The 19,940-nt window shown below is 34.5% G+C and overlaps 1 protein-coding gene across 1 annotated transcript; it reads right to left on the minus strand.

The window, feature by feature from the left end:
- Positions 1-636: 636 nt before the first annotated feature.
- Positions 637-19,739, minus strand: LOC137630645 (putative inorganic phosphate cotransporter). The gene is made up of 11 exons (XM_068362258.1): positions 18,328-19,739; positions 14,295-14,399; positions 13,584-13,780; positions 12,413-12,649; positions 11,258-11,345; positions 9,593-9,819; positions 6,336-6,485; positions 5,631-5,763; positions 3,353-3,594; positions 2,342-2,468; positions 637-1,267 (listed from the first exon to the last, which is right to left on the minus strand). The coding sequence occupies exons 1-11, from the start codon at positions 18,395-18,397 to the stop codon at positions 1,251-1,253; spliced, it is 1,593 nt and encodes a 530-aa protein (XP_068218359.1). The 5' UTR covers positions 18,398-19,739; the 3' UTR covers positions 637-1,250.
- Between the last annotated feature and the right edge of the window lie 201 nt (positions 19,740-19,940).

Here is a 19,940-nt window from a genome sequence, read left to right on the forward strand (position 1 = left end):
ACGACTGCAAGTCTCATGGGAGTGTGATAGATAACTTCATTCGGTTAAGAAAAAAAAATGTCTGAATACTTTTATATTTTATATGATGTCTGACAATAAATGAAATGAACGTAAACTATTTATTAATATCAATGTGAATTCAGGAGCTTAAAATACTATATCACAGGAAAACTGGATTTAAAGTCTTAAAGTTTAAATTGGGACTTTTAAATGCCTCCATTTAAATTGAAGCTGACAAAATCGTGTATGGAAGTTGAAGACAATCTCTATTATTATTATTATTATTATTATTATTATAAGCTACAACCCTAGTTGGAAAAGCAGGATGCTATAAGCCCAAGGGCTCCAACAGGGAAAAATAGCCCAGGGAGGAAAGAAAATAAGGAAATAAATAAACTACAAGAGAAGTAATGAACAATTAAAATATAATATTTTAAGAATAGTAACGTCAAAATAAATCTTTCAGAAATAGATTACAAAATACGCCTGATTTATGATTTAATCGCAATAATAACTAATATCACATAGTTGATATCATTTAATGGAAACGAATCTAGGTTTTATGTTTTGATAATAATAATAATAATAATAATAATAATAATAATAATAACAAGGTCCTATTCGTCATTTGCATGAAAGTACTGAGTGGAACATTTTAGATAATTATTTTCCTTCACATAATATTACTCTTTGCCTAAAAATTATAGAAATGCCCTTCATACAAATGTAATAAATTAACTAGATTATCATTAATGTCAATTCAAAAGTCTATATGATTTCAATGTGCAATAACAATTAACATTGCAAACATTATACCACATGATTTTTCAGTTTTTACAATTATTTGAATTCATTGCTAGGAAAGGTTCACAACCATAAAATGTTTCAAATAATTTCAAAAACGCTTCGCGAGAGTTAAAATCATTCGAACCAAACATGAAAGAGGGTTTAAAATCATCTGAACATATTGCATAGTTCAAAATCTTTCGAACCAAATATGAAACAGGGTTTAAAATCATCTGAACATATTGCATAGTTCAAAATCTTTCGAAACCACAGCCAAGAACGGCTCGTACGCGAACAGAAACAACGGTAAGCGAAATGAATATGCTAGTGATCAGTCTGGAGATATCTTGTAGGCCTACTTCCCAAAGGCTAGGTCTACAGAAGGATCTCTAGAGCTTGACGCCCTCTTCGGCTAGGCACCAGAGAGGCCCGATGAAACTCAGATGGATGTGGACCACGGTGGTTTAATACTTGTTCTTTTCTGGAATTGGAAGAGAGTACGATGTTATTCTTAGAATTTATCATACAAAATTTATAATCACTAAAAATCTATCATACAAAAAATGGGGTATTATCCATGTACAGGAGGACTCTTACTGTTATTTAGAAATCATATGAAACATGAATGAATACACTATATGTAAAATAAACATTATTTAGGTAAATATACTATGATGTATATGTTATAAACTGTAAGATTGTAAATGTGTATTTCATAATAGATAATAAAAAAAGAATTAATAGGAAAGAAAATTTCGGAATTTTCATGTTAATTGAAGTACGTTTGCATGTTTCCTTAAAAAGTATTGCTGAGCTGATAAGTGTTGGGAAAGTAAGATAAAAATCATGATAGAAGCTGTTGAAGTATGTACAAAGACCTGTTATTATCAGTAATTAATAATTCATTAATATTTCATTAATTATACCACTTAACGTATTTGATAACACACAAGACAATAAGTTACAAAGCCTTGAAATTTGACCAATATCAATAGCATTATTGGGTGTTGAATGGCCTAACAGGCCCCAGCGCCGGTCTATATAACCGAAATTAATAAGATACAATCCAATAGCCTTATTGCGTATCAGAAATTTCACCATTAATAATTTCTAATCAAAGGTAATAACTCTTACTTATTCGAAACAAAGACTAAGCAAACGTACATTGAATATTATCACCCAGTTAAGCGATTTTTTTTTTTTTTGACAAAGCATTGATATTCGTTTGCTTTCAAATACAGAAATCTTATCTCTATTTTCTACATTATAGGAAGGGCTACTCAACGAAATATTATTAAATCCACGTTAGAGTTCTCTTGCTTGAGGGTATACTGGGGTTTGTTTCTATAGGAATTATTTATTTCAATGTTGTTACAGTTCTTAAAATATTTATTTCTTTGTTTCCTTTCCTCAGTGGGCTATTTTTCCTGTTGGGGCCCCTAGGCTTATAGCATCCTGTTTTTCCAGCTAGTGTTGTAGCTCAGCAATTAATAATAATAATGATAATAATAATAAGAAGAAGAAGAAGAAACGAGAAATAAATGTATAAACAGACCTCTTTTCTCTTTTGGGTAATTCCAGGGCTGGACTTCGGAGGTTCCAAAGACCAAGAAAACCGTACAGCAGACGAAATACGTCGCAGCTGATATGAGGAACACAGTTCGCCAGGCACCGAGAGTTTGCTGAGGAGGGAAAAACGAAATGCGTGACCTTGTAACAAGCTTGAATTTAATCATGTTTAATCGATCCACTAGGAAGGAAAAACTCGTATTTTATCTTTTACCTATTTTAATTGTTCATTACTTCTGTAGTTTATTTCCTTGTTTCCTTTCCTCACGGAACTATTTTTCCCTGTTAGAGCCCCTGGGCTTATAGCATCCTGCTTTTTTTACTCTTGACAAAAAGGGGCTTAGGCTACTTATACATAATCCACCTGCTAAAAAGTATATAAACTTAGAAAATAGATGTGAAAAATAGGCTTGTAATAATCAAATGTAATCTAACAGGTGGTTAATGCTAAGAAAAAAAAAGTTAAAGGAAAAATCTGTAAATATTTAGAATAAAATCAATCAGAATATGAAAATGGTCGCAACTTATACACATATTTTGACTTCTAGTTTAAATTTTTTTCTAATGGATGCTAAAGCTTATAAAAGTAGTATTACTGAAATACTAAAAGCTATGGCAATATTTATATAAACTAAATAACATATGCATCTCAATATATATAATGTTATCGTAAACTATTTTCTTATTCGTAAGCAAGAATATCATGCTTAAGGTAGTTCGTTTAAAGTACAAATCTTGATCATCATAAAAAATATTCCCGAGATAATTTATGGTAAACCATAATAATTTTGGTTATAACAAATTAACCCAAACTATGAGATTGTTTGAAGGTATTTTGACTTATGAGAAAAAGACTCTTCAAGATAAATGATATTATGCAAAGCATTTATACTAAAATGTAATAAATACTCGTATCAAGAAACTAGGCCTACGTCATAAAATTTTGTTTTTAAAAGAAAAAAAAAATATCGAAATGTTAATATCTGTCACATCTTACATTATCGGAAATGATGAATCCCGTGATGAGAGGAGCCACGATCCCAGAAATGGCTCCTACAGTATTGGTGGTGCCCTTCAGCGCCGCCGTCAGGTTAGGGGCAATATCCTGCTCGCAGAGGGCGCCTCCGAGAGCACTGCACGAGTTGATTCCCACCGCCAAGCACAGGACAACAATAGCTAACGTCGAATCACAGTCAACGTAACACATTGCTATCAAGGCTAGAGCAGACGTGTAAGTACCTGAGAAAAAAATTATATTTTAAGTCTCTGGGGCTGTGAACGTCCTTGTCTGGTGTACTACTGGGCGGGAGATGGAGTCCCCCTCAAGCTCATTAGTTTCTTGTAGTGTCTGCAACCTCGCCAATCTTGTGAGCCAAGGATGGGGTGTTTGGGGAAGCCTATAGTTCTAGCTTGGATGGAGAGGGAGCTTGGGCTATGATCATATGGAAATATGGTTAGTCTCTAATGCTTTACCCTGCTAGGGCATTGTCACTGTCCCCTACCTGTGCCATTGAGTGGCCTTAAAACCGTGAAATAATAAAATTACTTAACTAGGTTTTGCAAGAATATATTAGATAGAGGGAAGGTCTTTTCTTAAGAGGTTATCTTCCCTAAATAATAAAGAGTAAGTGTCTGGCTATATATATATATATATATATATATATATATATATATATATATATATATATATATGTGTGTGTGTGTGTGTGTGTGTGTGTGTGTGTGTGTGTGTGTGTCTTTCCGGTCACGCTGAACTCTCCTGTCCCTCGGTTAAGGGGAGAAGGAGCAATCATATCCTGGTAAGAGTAGGAGGGAAGGGTTCAATCTATATGTGCGTGTGTATGATATCTTTCTAAATCTTTAGTCGTCATTTTGATGGGTTGAATACATCAGTACGTTAATATTTTATGGAATAAAAGAAGGGAAGGAGAGTGGAGAAGAAATGACACAAACAAGTAGGAAAATAGAGATCGTAGGGAGGTGAAGAATGTGTTCAGGTACTTCATTGAAGAATCTAAGAAAAGACAGTGGGTAACAGTGGGCCAAGGATACGAATTCTATGTGAAAGGGGAGGGATAGAGACCTAAAAGATTTTCAAAATTAAACTGGTGTCTTTAAAAGTCTAAAGGTTTAAAGATCGCTAATGAATGGCAGAGGCAATGAACAGGGCAATTGACCATATACACATATGATCAGCACACAAGCCTCCTCGCTATCAAGTTAGGACCAGGGAGGGTCAGGGTGTGACTCGGCCAGTAAACCTATAGGCTACCCCCAAACACCACATCCCTAGCTCACAAGGAGGCGAGGTTGAAGTCACTACTAGAAACTATCTCATTTGAGTAGGTCTCGAACTCCAATCCAACAGATTGCTAGTCTAGAAAAGCTGAAATTCAATATCAAGAAGAATGAATAGAAGGCCAAGTACTCAGCACTTTTATGTGGTTACTGCCAATTTTAAGGTATAATGTATACTTAGTACTTTGAAAGTGTGTACCGATATCACGAAAATGATCGGTATTTAATTTCATATTCTCCACCCTTTAGGGTGAACAGGTTATTGTAGTATTGCATGAAAGTTTGTTATTTTCCAATACGCTGGCGCGCGCACACACACACACATATATTTATATATATATATATATATATATATACAGTGTATATATATATATATATATATATATATATATATATATATATATATATATATATATATATATACTATATATATATATATATATATGTATATACTGTATATATATATATATATATATATATATATATATATATATATATATATATATATATATGTATATACTGTATATATATATATAGGTATATACTGTATATATATATATATATATATATATATATATATATATATATCTACACATATATATGTATATACTGCATATACAGTATATATATATACATATATATATATATATATATATATACACACATATATGTATATACTGCATATACAGTATATATATATATATATATATATATATATATATATATGTGTGTGTGTGTGTGTGTGTGTGTGTGTGTATAATTGATAGATTAGGGAGAAAATCTCAAATTTCTCGACAGGGAACTTTCACAATTTAATATAGCAACACAAAGCTCATCAGCAGTGCATCAAATCACTTGAAACGTCTGGATTGCATGCAGTCATTAACTCCCTAGAGAGAGAGAGAGAGAGAGAGAGAGAGAGAGAGAGAGAGAGAGAGAGAGAGAGAGAGAGATCTTTAGTTGTCTTTTCCACTTACCAACTGCCGAAGATATTTTCCTTACGGCAGAGACAGAGAGCCTGGTCTTGGCAATTAAAGTGTCAGAAATCACGCCCCAAATCAAGGATACAACTGTGGCCACGACATGCGGTAGGGCAGCAGTCAGTCCGGTCTACAAAAAACAGAAAAAACAATTATTATTATTATTATTATTATTATTATTATTTGCTAAGATGGTTTGGGCATACTCTTCGCACTCCCCAAGAAAGAGTAGTTCATCAAACATTCAGCTCCATAAGGCACTAGAAGAGTTAGAAGACCTAGACCTGCATGGCTGAGGACTATGAAGCACGAAATAGGAGATGATGAATGGAGAAGTACTGAATTAAAGTCTCAAGATAGAGAGGAGAAGATGATGATGATGATGATGATGATGAAGCTACAACCCTAGTTGGAAAAGCATGATGCCCCCGAGGGCTCCAACAGGGAAAATAGCCCAGGGAGGAAAGGAAATAAAGAAATAGATAAACTACAAGAGAAATAATTAACAATTAAATAAAACCGTAACAATAAAATAAATCTCATATATAAACTACAAAAACTCTAAAAAACAAGAGGAAAAGAAATAAGATAGTGTATCTAAGTGTACCCTCAAGCAAGAAAAATCTAACCAGACAGTGGAAGGCCATGTTACAGAGACTATGCTTTAATGTTCTAGCCCCAAGTGAACACAAATACTCTTACGTCTGCTGACCCGAAGTGCTGTATATTTTTCAAGTAGGTTGGAATTTCTGTCAAAAAAGTGTAGAATCCGAAACTATCTCCCCAAGCGAGGATAATCAGGGTCCAGAAAGGGATCGATGTCCAGACGTCAGCCCAAGGAACTTTCATCCTCTGAAAAAAGAGAAATACGAAATATTACAAATAGTTTTGTGAAGAGTGACTACACCCTTTGAAAGAACTCGCCCTCTTAACATCTCGTCAATGTCTTTTCTTATCATGTGACCGCTTGAATACTCGAGACTAGTGGATATTTATTACACTGTTAGATAAAATCGTAATTTTAATCGGAAATTCTCTGTAAAAATATACTGTTCTCAGCCTCATTTCAGTAAAATACAGGTGGCCGTGATTTTATCTTACTTTGTTATTATCACTCCTTAACGTTAATATATCCGTTTTTAAAACGGTAAAAATCATAGAATAAATGTTGCCAGGCATTTACCGTTTCCCCAATGCAAATTTCTAACAGTGTATTTCACGATTTTCGTATATCATCAGGTCTTTGCATTTTGAAGTGACTTTCAATATGCTTCAATTATACTGATTTATATTCTCCTCTTTCAATAGTTTGATAAATAAAAAAAAAAAAAAAAAAAAAAAAAAAAAAAAAAAAAAAAACAGCCCAATGCCTCTAGAAATATAAAGATTAAAGAAAACTACCAAGGATTTAGTATTCTACTTCTTATAGTATTAGATCAGATGATAGACAAGTTTGATGATAGTATAGTATGCACGTTATATATTTAATTTTCTTAGCCATAGTAGTTCTGATAACAAAGTAATTAAAATACTAACTGACAGAGGTGAGAACAATGTTTTGGGCATGGTATTATTATTATTATTATTATTATTATTATTATTATTATTATTACTTGCTAAGCTACAACCCTAGTTGGAAAAGCAGGATGTTCTAAGCCCGAGGGCTCCAACAGGGAAAATAGCCTAGTGAGGAAAGGAAATAAGGAAACTACAAGAGTAGTAGTTAGCAATTGAAATAAAATATTTTAAGAGCAGTAATAACATTAAAATGAATCTTTCACATATAACTCTAAAAACTTAAAAAGAAAAGGAAGAGAAATAAGATATTGTACCCTCAAGCAAAAGAACTCTACACAAAGACAGTGAAAGACCATGGTATAGAGGCTATGGCCCTATCCAAAACCAGAGAACAATGGTTTGATTTTGGAGTGCCCATCTCTTAGAAGAGCTGCTTACCAAAGCTAGAGAGTCTCTTCTATCCTTACCAAGAGGAAAGTAGGCACTGAACAATTACATTGCAGTAGTTAATCCCTTGAGCGAGCAAGGGATCTCAGTGTTGTCAGGTGTATGAGGACAGAGGGGAATGTTGAAAGAATAGGCCAGACTATTCGATGTATGTGTAGGCAAAAGGAAAAGGAACCGTTATCAGAGAGAAGGATCGAATGTAGTACTGTCTGACCAGTAAAAGGGCCCAATAACTCTCAAGCGGTAGTATCTCAACGGGTGGCTGGTGCACTGGCCAACCTACTACAAGAGTATACGAGTCTTGAAATTACTATCTGAAATACTATGCAATTTTTCTCTTTTTTTCTGTTAACTAAACATATTTCTAACTAAAACAGTATTTACTAACCTGGGGGAATTTCCTCCAGGGGGAAAATTTGAAACTACCAGGTGCTGGGAGGGGTGAATAACTTCACTGCCTACTAGCGATAGAATTAATCTCATAAGGATTTTCTCATGTCTGAGAGAGAGAGAGAGAGAGAGAGAGAGAGAGAGAGAGAGAGAGAGAGAGAGAGAGAGAGAGAGTGCTGGTTGTAGATGTAACTATATGTTTATCAGTATATTTGTAAATTTTTAAAATAAAGTAGTAAATAGTCACAGTATGTTTTGATTACTCTTTCCCTTTTACACATAAAGGGAGAAATCTTTATGGTTGTAGGGGGAATTGACAAAAAAAAAAAAAGGTGGGGGGTTACCACTGCACTAAAAGAACTGCATAACCTTACTAATATACCGTAAGAATTCGTACAGTAGACAAGTCTGATATTCTTAATAGTTTGGAATTGATAGCTTTTAACAAAAATAGCTCTAATGGTAAAAAAGAACCTGATCTCTGAAGGACTTTGTATCTTCTTATTTAATAATAGTATTTCCAATTTCAGATGGAATCTGACGCCACTGACAATCGGTGTATATTTCTTGTAGTTTAAATTCTTTTGAAAAGATTAACATTCAGTTGTTTAAAGGTTTAAAGGACACTCATGAATGGCAGAGGCAAGGGACATTGACATTGCCCTATCAAGCAGGACAATGCTCTAGAGATTGACCATATATATATATATATATATATATATATATATATATATATATATATGTATATATATATATATATATATATATATATGATCAGCCCCTAAGACCCCTCTCCACCCAAGCTAGGACCAAGGAGGGCCAGGCAATGGCTGCTGATGACTCAGCAGATAGACCTATATGCTCCCCCCAAACCCCCTATCCTTAGCTCACAGAAAGTGAGGTTGCAGCGACCAAAGGAACTAACGAGTTTGAGCAGGATTCGAACCCCAGTCTGGCGATCACTAGAGTATATAGGTACTCTAACGATCACCGGTCAGGGACGTTACCACATCAGCCACCACATTATCATTCATATATAGATTATTTGCTATATCTTAATTTCTTTTCCTCTCTGGGCTGCTTTCCCTGTTGGGGCCCTTGGGCTTGTAGTACTCTCCTTTTCCTACCTGGCTTGTAGTCTAGTTAGTAATGATAAAATAATGATTCGTGGGTGTATAGGACTGGAAAAACTGCCAGCAGCAGCAGTAGATTGCCTTGCCTATAGCAAGACACGGGCTCTTGCGCTAAGGCAGTCCGTACGCCACTTTGAATTTGTAGGGTGGTCTCCAAGAGGAGGCCAGGTTTTCAGCAACGATGACAAAGCAAGGGTAAATTTTTAAGAGTTGCTGAGAACATAAAAAAGGGTGGATTTTGACTTTACAAGAGGGAGGATATTCTATAACTGGCGTGAAAGGGAGGGAGGTAACCCAGAGGAGAGACTCCTCTTCAGGTCCACGAAATGAAAGGTTAACATACAGAGTCTGTCAGTAGGAAGGTGTTATAGCAGCAAGTCCCAGTTAGTAGAAGAGACTGGGAGAGGAGTGAAGTAATTTAAGTCAGAGAGAAAAGATGGTGTCAAAGTAAATCAAGTAAAGTTTTAGTACCATGGTGTTTTTAACAGTAGACTCATTTGCTTCGATGTACTCGAGTTCCTCCTTCGATATGCTGGGATGCTTCTGTGGCGAATCTCGCATAAAGATGAGCCACGGGATGCACCACAACACTCCCAGGACGCCGAAGACGTAGAAATTCAACGGCCATCCTCCGAGGAAATCGGCTTCGTTCATCAAACCACCGAGAGATAAACCCAGGATCGTACCTATGCTGACGCCTGGGGAGAAGACGAAAAGGGGATAAACTGCGCTGTAGTTTTCTGTTTGTTGATTTGTTATTGTTCTTTTGCTGTTTATATTTCTTTTATGATGTTTGTTTTATTATTATTATTATTATTATTATTATTATTATTATTATTATTATCATTATTATTATTGTTGTTGTTTACAAGCTAAGCTATAACCTAGTTAGAAAAGCAGAAAGCTATGCGTACAAGGGCTTCAACAGGGATAGATAGTCCAGTAAGGAAAGGAAACAAGGAAATAAATAAACTACAAGAGAAGTAATGAACAATCAAAATAAAATATTTTAAGAACAGTAACAACATTAGATTAGATCTTTCATATATAAACTGTAAAAACTTAAAAAAAAAAAAAAAAAAAAACAAGAAATAAGCAAGAGAACTCTAACTATTTAAACTTTTTATATATGCATAATTCCCCTTTTTTGGATAACTAGTCAAAAGGGTAATAATTATATAAAGTAAAGATAAACAAGAATAGTGATCATATCTGGCTTTTTGTGATCTATAATGAGGACTACGACCTGCATTTAAATAAAAAAAAAAAAAAAATGAAAAATCAGTTTCTGATCTCGTTGAGTAATACTAAAGTGAAGTTGAACATTTAAAACACTTCAATTTTATCAATATATTTTCTTATCAGTTATCAGACAGCAACACATGCTATAAGGTCAGCGCCCGGCAATCGCGAATGTCCTAATCTAAAAACTTTCCGAAATTTAATCTCTCGTTGTCAATTCCTGAGAAATTTTCAGAGATTTTTTAATTAATTAAGCAAACAGACTAATTTACAAAGCAAACCAAAAACATAGACTCTTAATTTGATATTTCAATACACGTTTATTGTATATAAAATGAAATACTTCGTCAAAAAGAATCTCCTATTAGCTGATAATGGGTTTATTTACAGTTTTTCATCAGAAAAAAAAAAAATATTGTGATCTTGATGCCATTCAGATGTTTCAAGGAAAACTTATATCTATAATAGTTAAATCATGGATGATATTAAAATAACGCAAAGTAAAATTTGCTTAAAATTCGGTAGAATTTACTTAAAACTCAATGAAGTTTATTTAAAAAACGGTAAAATTTACTTAAAACTCGGTCAATTTTACTTAAAACTCGGTGAAGTTTACTTAAAACACGGCGATATTTATTCAAACCCCAGTAAAGTTTACATAAAACTTGGTAAATTTTACTTAAAAATCAGTAAAGTTTATTTAAAACTCGGTCAAATTTACATAAAACTTCGCCAAATATACTTAAAACTCAATAAAATTTACTTTAAATTTACAACAAAGACTTTTTACCGCTCACCTAAAATCCTTGAGCTAATGAAGTAACTAGGTCCCCTAACATCTAATTACTAAAACTCTTAATTACATTATAGGGTCATTGTAAAAATCTCACTTACCTGGTAAAAGGGCAGAGGCAAATCGAGCTCTGTCCTGGGGTGGGTTCCACGTGGCCAATAGGTTGTGAATGCATGGAAAAATAGGACCCTGAAAAAGGTGAATTATTATTATTATTATTATTATTATTAATACTATTATTATTATTATTATTATTATTATTATTATTATTATTATTGTTGTTGTTGTTGTTGTTGTTGTTGTTGTTGTTGTTATCATAATTAATATTATTATTATTATTATTATTATTATTACTATTATTATTATTATTTCTATAATTATTATCATCATTATTATTATTAGGAAAGCTACAACACTAGTTAGAAAAGCAGGGTGCTATAATCCCAAGGGCTCCAACAAGGACAAATAGCCCGGTGAGGAAAGGAAATAAGGGAATGAATAGACTATACAAAAACTAATGAATAAAATGTATCTTAAGATCAATAACAAATAGATCTGTTGTATATAAACTATGAAGAGAGATTCATGTCAGCTTGTTCAACACAAAAAAAAATATTTACTATATGTTTAAACTTCAGAAGTTCCTCCCATTCAACATTGGTCAGGGTAAATTTCAACATTATATCAACCTTTATTTCATAATTCCGGTAAAGTAATTCTTCAAATCACTAAGTATCTAATGCAAAGAGCTTAAAATTGTCAATGGCGTTTGTATAAATTTATTATGTTTTAGAAAAAGAATAGAAATACGAAATGAAAATAAAGGAATAAATTGCACCAAGTCTTTAAAAAACAAATACATATTTTAAATTATTTTTTATTACTGCTATTGTTTTAAAACAAGAAGCTATATATTAAATAACATCTTATTCTTAACGCCTACTTCTTATCTATTTATTTTACTAGCTAAGATACAACCCTAGTTGGAAAAGCAGGATGCTATAAGCCCAAGGGCTACAACAGGGAAAAATAACCCAGTGATGAAAGGAAATAAGGAAATAAATCAACTACAAAAGAAGCAATGAACAATTAAAATGAAATATTTCAAGAACAGTAATAACATTGAAATAAATCATTCATATATAAACTATAAAAGCTTCAAAAGAACAAGAGGAAGTGAAATAAGATAGAATAGTGTGTCTGAGTGAACCCTCAAGCAAGAGAACCATACTACACAGGCTATGAAAGATGCTTACCTGGGCTAAGCCCGATACAACCCTTGTCGCGATGAAAAGACCAACGGAAGTGTTGGCACAAACGGGAGACAAAAGGCTCGAGAGGGAGGATAGGAAGATGCTGAGGGCCATGACGATGCGAGCGCCGAAATACTCGACAGCCAAGCCTCCGAAGAAGTTGGAGATGGCGTAGCCATAGAAGAAACAGCCCAGGAGGATTCCTTGAACCCCCTCGTCCCAGTCGAATTCTCCTCCGGTCTGTTGGTAGGGTGAAGATATAATTTCTTTAATGAGTTTATTTTCTATTTCTGTTTCTCAAGTTTAATGATTTTCTCCTTCATTATTTGCTAACCAGAATTAAATTGATAAAATTAACTTTTTTTGTATTCTCATCTTATTGCTAGAACTTTATTGTTTTCAAAATGACTTATTATACAAACAATCATAATCAAATGAGTATTCACAAGCCAAACATACTTCAAAGTTTTCTCTATTTAGCCACTGAAACTATTATATCACCTGACTACTGTATATTATAGTAATTTGATAAAGCAACACTTTCTTAAATCCACATGGATTTGGGGAAGACCTTGTGGGTGTGGGAAAGTCTTCATGGGCATGGGGAATCCTCCACGGGCATGGGGAAGTCACCATGGGCATGGGGAAGTCACCATGGGCATGGGGAAGTCTCCATGGGCATGGGGAGGCCCCCCAAATGTATGGGGAAATCCCCATGGGTATGAGGAAGTCCCCATGGACATTAGAAAGTCCCTATGACCATGAGAAAATACCCATGGACATGGGGATATCTCCATGGGCATGGGGAAGTCTCCATGGACATGGGGAAGGCCCCCAAAGGTATGGGGAAGTCCCCATGGGCATGAGCAATTCCCCATGGACATTAGGAAATCACTATGACCATGAGGAAATACCCATGGACATGGGGAAGTCCCCATGGGCATGAGGAAGTCCCCATGGACATTAGGCAATCACTATGACCATGAGGAAATACCCCTGGACATGAGAAAGTCCCCATGGGCATGGGAAAGTTGATCCATAGACGTGGAAATTAACTATCAAATGCTTTGGTCAAATATGTTCATTTCTCTTGAAAATTATTCAGAAATAGCAAGTCTAAACTTACAAATCTAACCCGAAATCTTATAAAACATCTGTTATTCTTTCAACCAACCATGTCACCTCCGGATGTGGCGTTCCAGTCCTCGGGGAACGGACAGATCTCGGAGCTGTTCCCCGTCGTGGTGGAGGAATTGGCGGCGACCATCGCCACGATTGCGATGCTCAGGTTTATTCGATTTAGATAAGCAACACATAAACCCGTGAAGCCCAAAACAACCAGTGTGTGTCTGGCACCCCAACCTTTCGGCTCTGCAAGTAATAGTTTTATGTGTGTGTATATATATATATATATATATATATATATATATATCAATGTCTGGGTTAGAGACACCACAAACAGACGCAAGTGGAAGGACATACCTGAGACCTTTGTTCTGCAGTGGACTAGTAGTGGCTGATGATGATGGTGATATACAGTATATATATATGTATATATATATATATATATATATATATACATATATATATATATATATATATATATACATATATATATATATATATATATATATATATATATATATATAAAGAGATAGATAGATAGATAGATATAAGTATCATAAAACCACATAAGGTCAATATCAAACAAACGAAATGTTAAAACTATTATTCAACAAAAGATAAAAACAGTTAATCATCATCTCTAACAATTCTCATATCTCAGAGATAACGAGATTCTACAAGTGTCTTTTTACGCGGAAAGTTAACAAGATCGAATATCCTGACAAGAGAAACATTACAAGAAAACACAAACTAAACTTACTGGGAATGTTAAGAGAATCTCCGGGTTTCTTCGCATCGGCAGAAATGGTGGAGATTTGACTCCTTCCTTTGCCGAAGACGCTGATCTCGTCATCGAACTGGGCTCCTTTTGAAAATTGCAAGAAGAAAAGTTTTTTATAATAATAACAACAATTATATGATGATCGCTTCCCCAGTAGCATTTATCTTATAGCTGAGCTTTTCTATTGATCGTATTTCTATTCTTTCACCAGCATCTTGCTTTTCCAACTAGGGTTGTAGCTTAGCTAATAATAATAATAATAATAATAATGATAATAATAATAATAATAACAATAATAATTCATTCTGTCAGTAACTTTGCTATTCTTGTCATCAGTAGGGGAGCAAAGTACTTAAAAAATCTATAATTTTACTGAAACTAAAATTATCATAAAATATTTTGACAAGTTTAGTTTTAATAAATTACAGATTTTTTTCTATGTATTTTGCTTCCCTTATCGACTATAAACATAGCACAGTTACTGTAAGAATGCAGTTCTGGTGAAAGAAGAAAAACACAATCTATAGTAAAGGCCAGCTATAAGATAAACTCTGATATGGCAGCGATCATTAAAAACATGTATAAAAGAGGGTCTACTACCGAGATAACAATTATGATTATGTAATTATGCAGTGTGTGTTATATAAGAAATTATATATATATATATATATATATATATATATATATATATATATATATATATATAATATATATATATACATATATATATGTATATATATGTATAAATATATATATATATATATATATATGTATATATATATATATATATATATATATATATATATATATACATATATATAAGTGCATTTTTTGGTTTTTCCTATTCAATGATAAACATTATACCTTAATCAATTATATTTTTTAATTAAAAAGAAAAGAATAGCCTTAATATTTCAGTGGGGTCACAAAAAGTATGGTGAAGCTAAAATGGGGTCACCAATGGAAGAAGGTTGGGAACCACTGATGTAAACAGTCCGAAAAACGTATGAGGTGAGCTCTTTCCTGATGCCTTCCTCGAACTGAGCTCTTTTTAACAAAAGTACGAAGAAGAATTATGACGAGAGAGAGAGAGAGAGAGAGAGAGAGAGAGAGAGAGAGAGAGAGAGAGAGAGAGAGAGAGATTACATCATTCCTTAATCAGACGTTCATTCAAGTTGACGATAAGACTTAAAGAAAATATTGATTCATTTTTTCTCTCATAATATTCCAGGAATCAAAACGATATGGAAATAATATTCGTAAGTTGGAGAATTGCCTAATCTTTGCAGCGGATTTAGAGTTATTATGTATAAATCTTTTTAAGGGAAATTTCAAAAAAAATATTATGAAAACTGCATATCTTGGCAGCAACGGCCAAAGCCTTTATGAAATAAATTTTACTCCAAATGACATAAATTAACAGGAACTCAAAGCACTTTGCAAATAACGTTCAAAGTTTTCAGATGCTTTGTTCACTGTTAATTTCCTTTGAAGCATTCTAAATCAAAGCATCAAATTAGATAAATATAATATCATTTTACCAGGAATGTCATGATTGTATGTTCAAAGAATTTTAGAAATCAGTAACTGTCTGCTTTAGATCACTATTTCTCTGAAAGATGTCATCAAGGTAATATATGTTTCTGTACAAATCATCGCTGAACTTTTCCACCAAGGGCGAATTACTTTAATAATAATAATAATAATAATAATAATAATAATAATAATAAGAAGAAGAAGAAGAAGAAGAAGAAGAAGAAGAAGAAGAAGAAGATATATAAAACAAAAAATTATCATACTGTACTTCCTATAAATCGAAACTGCAATCTTTATCATTAATGTTGTGGTTAATGTCATTATCATGATTTCGATAAATGAAATATCTCTCTTTTACACTCATAGAATGAACAGGACAATGATAACATGGAATCGTGATACAACAAACTTTCGATAACATTTCAGTTATCTTCTTAATCTCTTGAGTTATCCCAAAGTCATTTGAATTATAAATAGTACATCAAAAGGACATTGGCCTCAGTATGTGCATGAATTTTTTATATTTTTTTACTTATCTTTATTTGCGTATCATTGATTTCTTTTTTCCTATATTTCTCTTATTCTTTTATCTTACATTCGTACATTGTTGCTACTCTGTGGATGCCCGTGTGAGAATTGGCAAATTTCGACAAAAACAGTGACATCTAGGCCTATATTGTATTTCGAACTAATTAAAGTGTTATTTTATTGCTTGATATGTTTATATAGCTTTTGGATTTTTTTCACAATGATGCATGCTTTTAGAAAAGGAAATGAAGTGATTTTTTTATATATTCTTATGTCTTTTTAGATGAAGCCAGATCCTCTAGGAGCAGAATTCATTTACGTGCTACCTTTCATACAACGCACGAAATGTTTCGTATAAAAACTATGCATCGTTTCTTTCTCGGGAATGTAACGTGTTTGTAACTTAGTAACACCGAAAGGGTTCTGGCAAACTATTAGGGGATCGGAAGTTTGAACCCAGCCAACAGCTCTGAAATGTGTACTCTACACTCAACACAGCGATTAATGGATGATAGGGTAGGGAACCGGGTTTTAGATGGAAGTCCCTACTGGTGCCATATCTCCACGGATCACCGAGATGCCTTCTTTCTCCAACCCCTATTCACAGTCTTATCCTTTCTCTCTCTCTCTCTCTCTCTCTCTCTCTCTCTCTCTCTCTCTCTCTTCTCTCTCTCTCTCTCTCTCTCTCTCTCTCTCTCTCTTTCTATATAAATTGGTGTACTTCCGAAGTTGTATCCAAAATTATTCTAACTTTTGTTCCACGACCCCATCTTCAACTTATGTGCCATATGAGCAGGGTCCCTCCTGCACTTATATACCACATGCTACCAGGATTAATAGGGTGTACTCTATTAATCCTGGATGCTGCCACTACACACGGTGACACCCTCACTCTCGCAATGGACCGTTCCCCTGATTCAAGCTTGCCATATGGCCACCTTCATACCATGCTAAAGCAGTTTTCTACAAAGTGAACAAAAGCTTCGTGGAAGAAAAGACACAGAGAGAGAGAGAGAGAGAGAGAGAGAGAGAGAGAGAGAGAGAGAGAGAGAGAGAGAGAGAGAGTAGGCACATGATTTGTGGAGAAGTGGCACTAGTGGGAGAATTCGTTTACAACTAGGTGTCCTACCCTGTCGTCCATTTCTCGCTGCATTGAGTATAGACTCTGTGAGCTTCGGATATGTAACCATGTAAGTATACCTGCCAAGCCATCAGCAGACATTACCTGGCCCTAGCTTGAGGTAAGAAGGGTTTTGAGCGCTGAACATGATGTTATATATTTCGAGCAGTAGGGCATTGTCCTGGCCTTTGCCTCTGCCGCTCAAGAATGACCTTTAAATAAAGTACTCTCTCTCTCTCTCTCTCTCTCTCTCTCTCTCTCTCTCTCTCTCTCTCTCTCTCTCTCTCAAGTGGTTGTAGGGCTGAAGTTCTCACATATTCTAATTTATATAATAGACATATATCAATCCCTTTCTATCTCTTCGTAGCTCAAGCGGTGACGTAATTTCATCATAACTGAATGACCGATTTTTTTTCAATATATATGTAAATTTTGTATATATATATATATATATATATGTATATCATCATTTGAATATAAATGGGAGGGCCTCGATGAGGTAATCTCACTCCCCACTTTTCAATAAATAACTCTCTCTCTCTCTCTCTCTCTCTCTCTCTCTCTCTCTCTCTCTCTTCTTCTCTCTCTCTCTATTGGAAAGGAACTGGGTCCATCTCGAACTCTAAACAGTTATTCATCTGAATTATATTCAATCAAATCATAATTTGTTAGAAGATCATAAATATTGGTTTAGTAAAGATTTTTTGATATATCTAGCATTTATTAAGTACAAAATTCTAGTGCTCGTATTATACGCAAACTTATAATTTCTGTATCCTTTTTTCTCTTTAATCGCATTGTGATTTTTTAAAGTCATTATCAACTAACCTTCATTACATCGGCCTCCGATATTTCGTTCCCCGCTAAAAGACTCTGAATTCTTCATCTTCCAGGACATAATGTTCTGTAACTGTACTCCAGCCGCTCTGTAACTGTACTGCAGATGCTCTGAAACTGTACTGTTATTGCTCTATAAGTGTACTGTAATTTCTATGCAACTGTACTGTGACTGTTCTGCAATTACACTGCAATTGTGATGCAGCTGTACTGCAACTCTACTGTAACTGTTCTGCAAAAGCTCTGCAACTGTAATACAACTGTACTGAAAATGTACTGTAACTGTTCTGCAACTGCTCTGCAATTGTAATACAGCTGTAGAGAAACTGTGCTGTAACTCTTTTGCAACCGCTTTGCAATTGTAATGCAGCTGTACTGTAACTCCTTTGCAACGGCTATGCCATTGTAATGCAGCTGTACTAAAAATGTACTGTAGCTGCTCTGCAACTGTAATTCAGTTGTACTGCAACTGTAGCCTGCTTTAACCGCTCTGCAATTGTAATGCAGCTGTACTGAAACTGTACTGCAATTCCTCTGAAACTGCTCTGCAATTGTAACGCATTTGTACTGGAATTGTACTGTAACTCCTCTGTAACCGCTCTGCAATTGTAATGTAGCTGTGCTGCAACTGCACTGTAACTCCTCTGGAATGGCTCTGCAATTGTAATACAGCTGTACTGAAAATGTACTGTAACTCCTCTGCAGCTGCTCTGCAATTGCAATACACCTGTACTGTAACTCCTCTGTAACTGCTCTGGAATTCTAATGCAGCTGTACGCAACTGTACTGTAACTCCTCTACAACTGTTCTGCAATTGCAATACAGCTGTGTTGCAAATGCACTGCAACTCTTCTGTAACTGCTCTGCAATTGTAATGAAACTGTACTGTAACTTCTTTGTAACTGTTTTGCAATTCTAATGCAGCTGTATTAGAACTATACTGCCACTCCTCTGCAACTGCTCTGCAATTGTAATGCAGCTGTAGTGAAAATGCACTGTAACTCCTCTGCAGCTGCTCTGCAATTGCAATACACCTGTACTGTAACTCCTCTGCAACTGCTCTGCAATTCTAATGCAGCTGTAGTGAAAATGCACTGTAACTCTTCTATAACTGCTCTGCAATTGTAAGGAAACTGCACTGTAACTTCTTTGTAACTGTTTTGCAATTCTAATGTAACTGTACCGGAATTGTACTGTAACTCCTCTGCAACTGCTCTGCAATTGTAATGCAGCTGTAGTAATAATGCACCGTAACTCTTCTGTAACTGCTCTGTAATTGCAATGCAGCAATAATGCAACTGTGCTGTAATTGCTCTGCAAATATACTGCAACTAACACTCCCCCATCCCCTGGACCGCTTGCAGTCAGATGACAGACACTGACTGAGCCACAACAGCTATAAAAGCTAACACTTCATATTCGATTAACCTCGTCATCAAAGAAATCTGTCATGTGGTTGACCATCCTGATAACCTCGAAATCTATATCTTGATTAATAAAGGGATCTTATCCATATTTTGTTTTAATCTCGGAGACATTCAGGAGATAAGAGCGTGATGAGAATGGTGTCCCGGTCTGCTTTCATATCGCTGTTTTTGGTTTAA

The sequence above is a fragment of the Palaemon carinicauda genome, chromosome 38, assembly GCF_036898095.1.
Source record: "Palaemon carinicauda isolate YSFRI2023 chromosome 38, ASM3689809v2, whole genome shotgun sequence".
In the NCBI taxonomy this organism is placed as follows: domain Eukaryota; kingdom Metazoa; phylum Arthropoda; class Malacostraca; order Decapoda; family Palaemonidae; genus Palaemon; species Palaemon carinicauda.

What these genes read in the sequence shown, in the direction of transcription:
- LOC137630645 (XM_068362258.1), bottom strand. Translation starts at nt 18,397, where the DNA reads ATGTCCTGGAAGATGAAGAATTCAGAGTCTTTTAGCGGGGAACGAAAT. An exon ending in CCACATCCGGAGGTGACATG is followed by an intron (nt 12,650 to 13,583) that starts GTTGGTTGAAAG and finishes CCCTACCAACAG; the next exon opens with ACCGGAGGAGAATTCGACTG. An exon ending in TTGTATCGGGCTTAGCCCAG is followed by an intron (nt 11,346 to 12,412) that starts GTAAGCATCTTT and finishes CACCTTTTTCAG; the next exon opens with GGTCCTATTTTTCCATGCAT.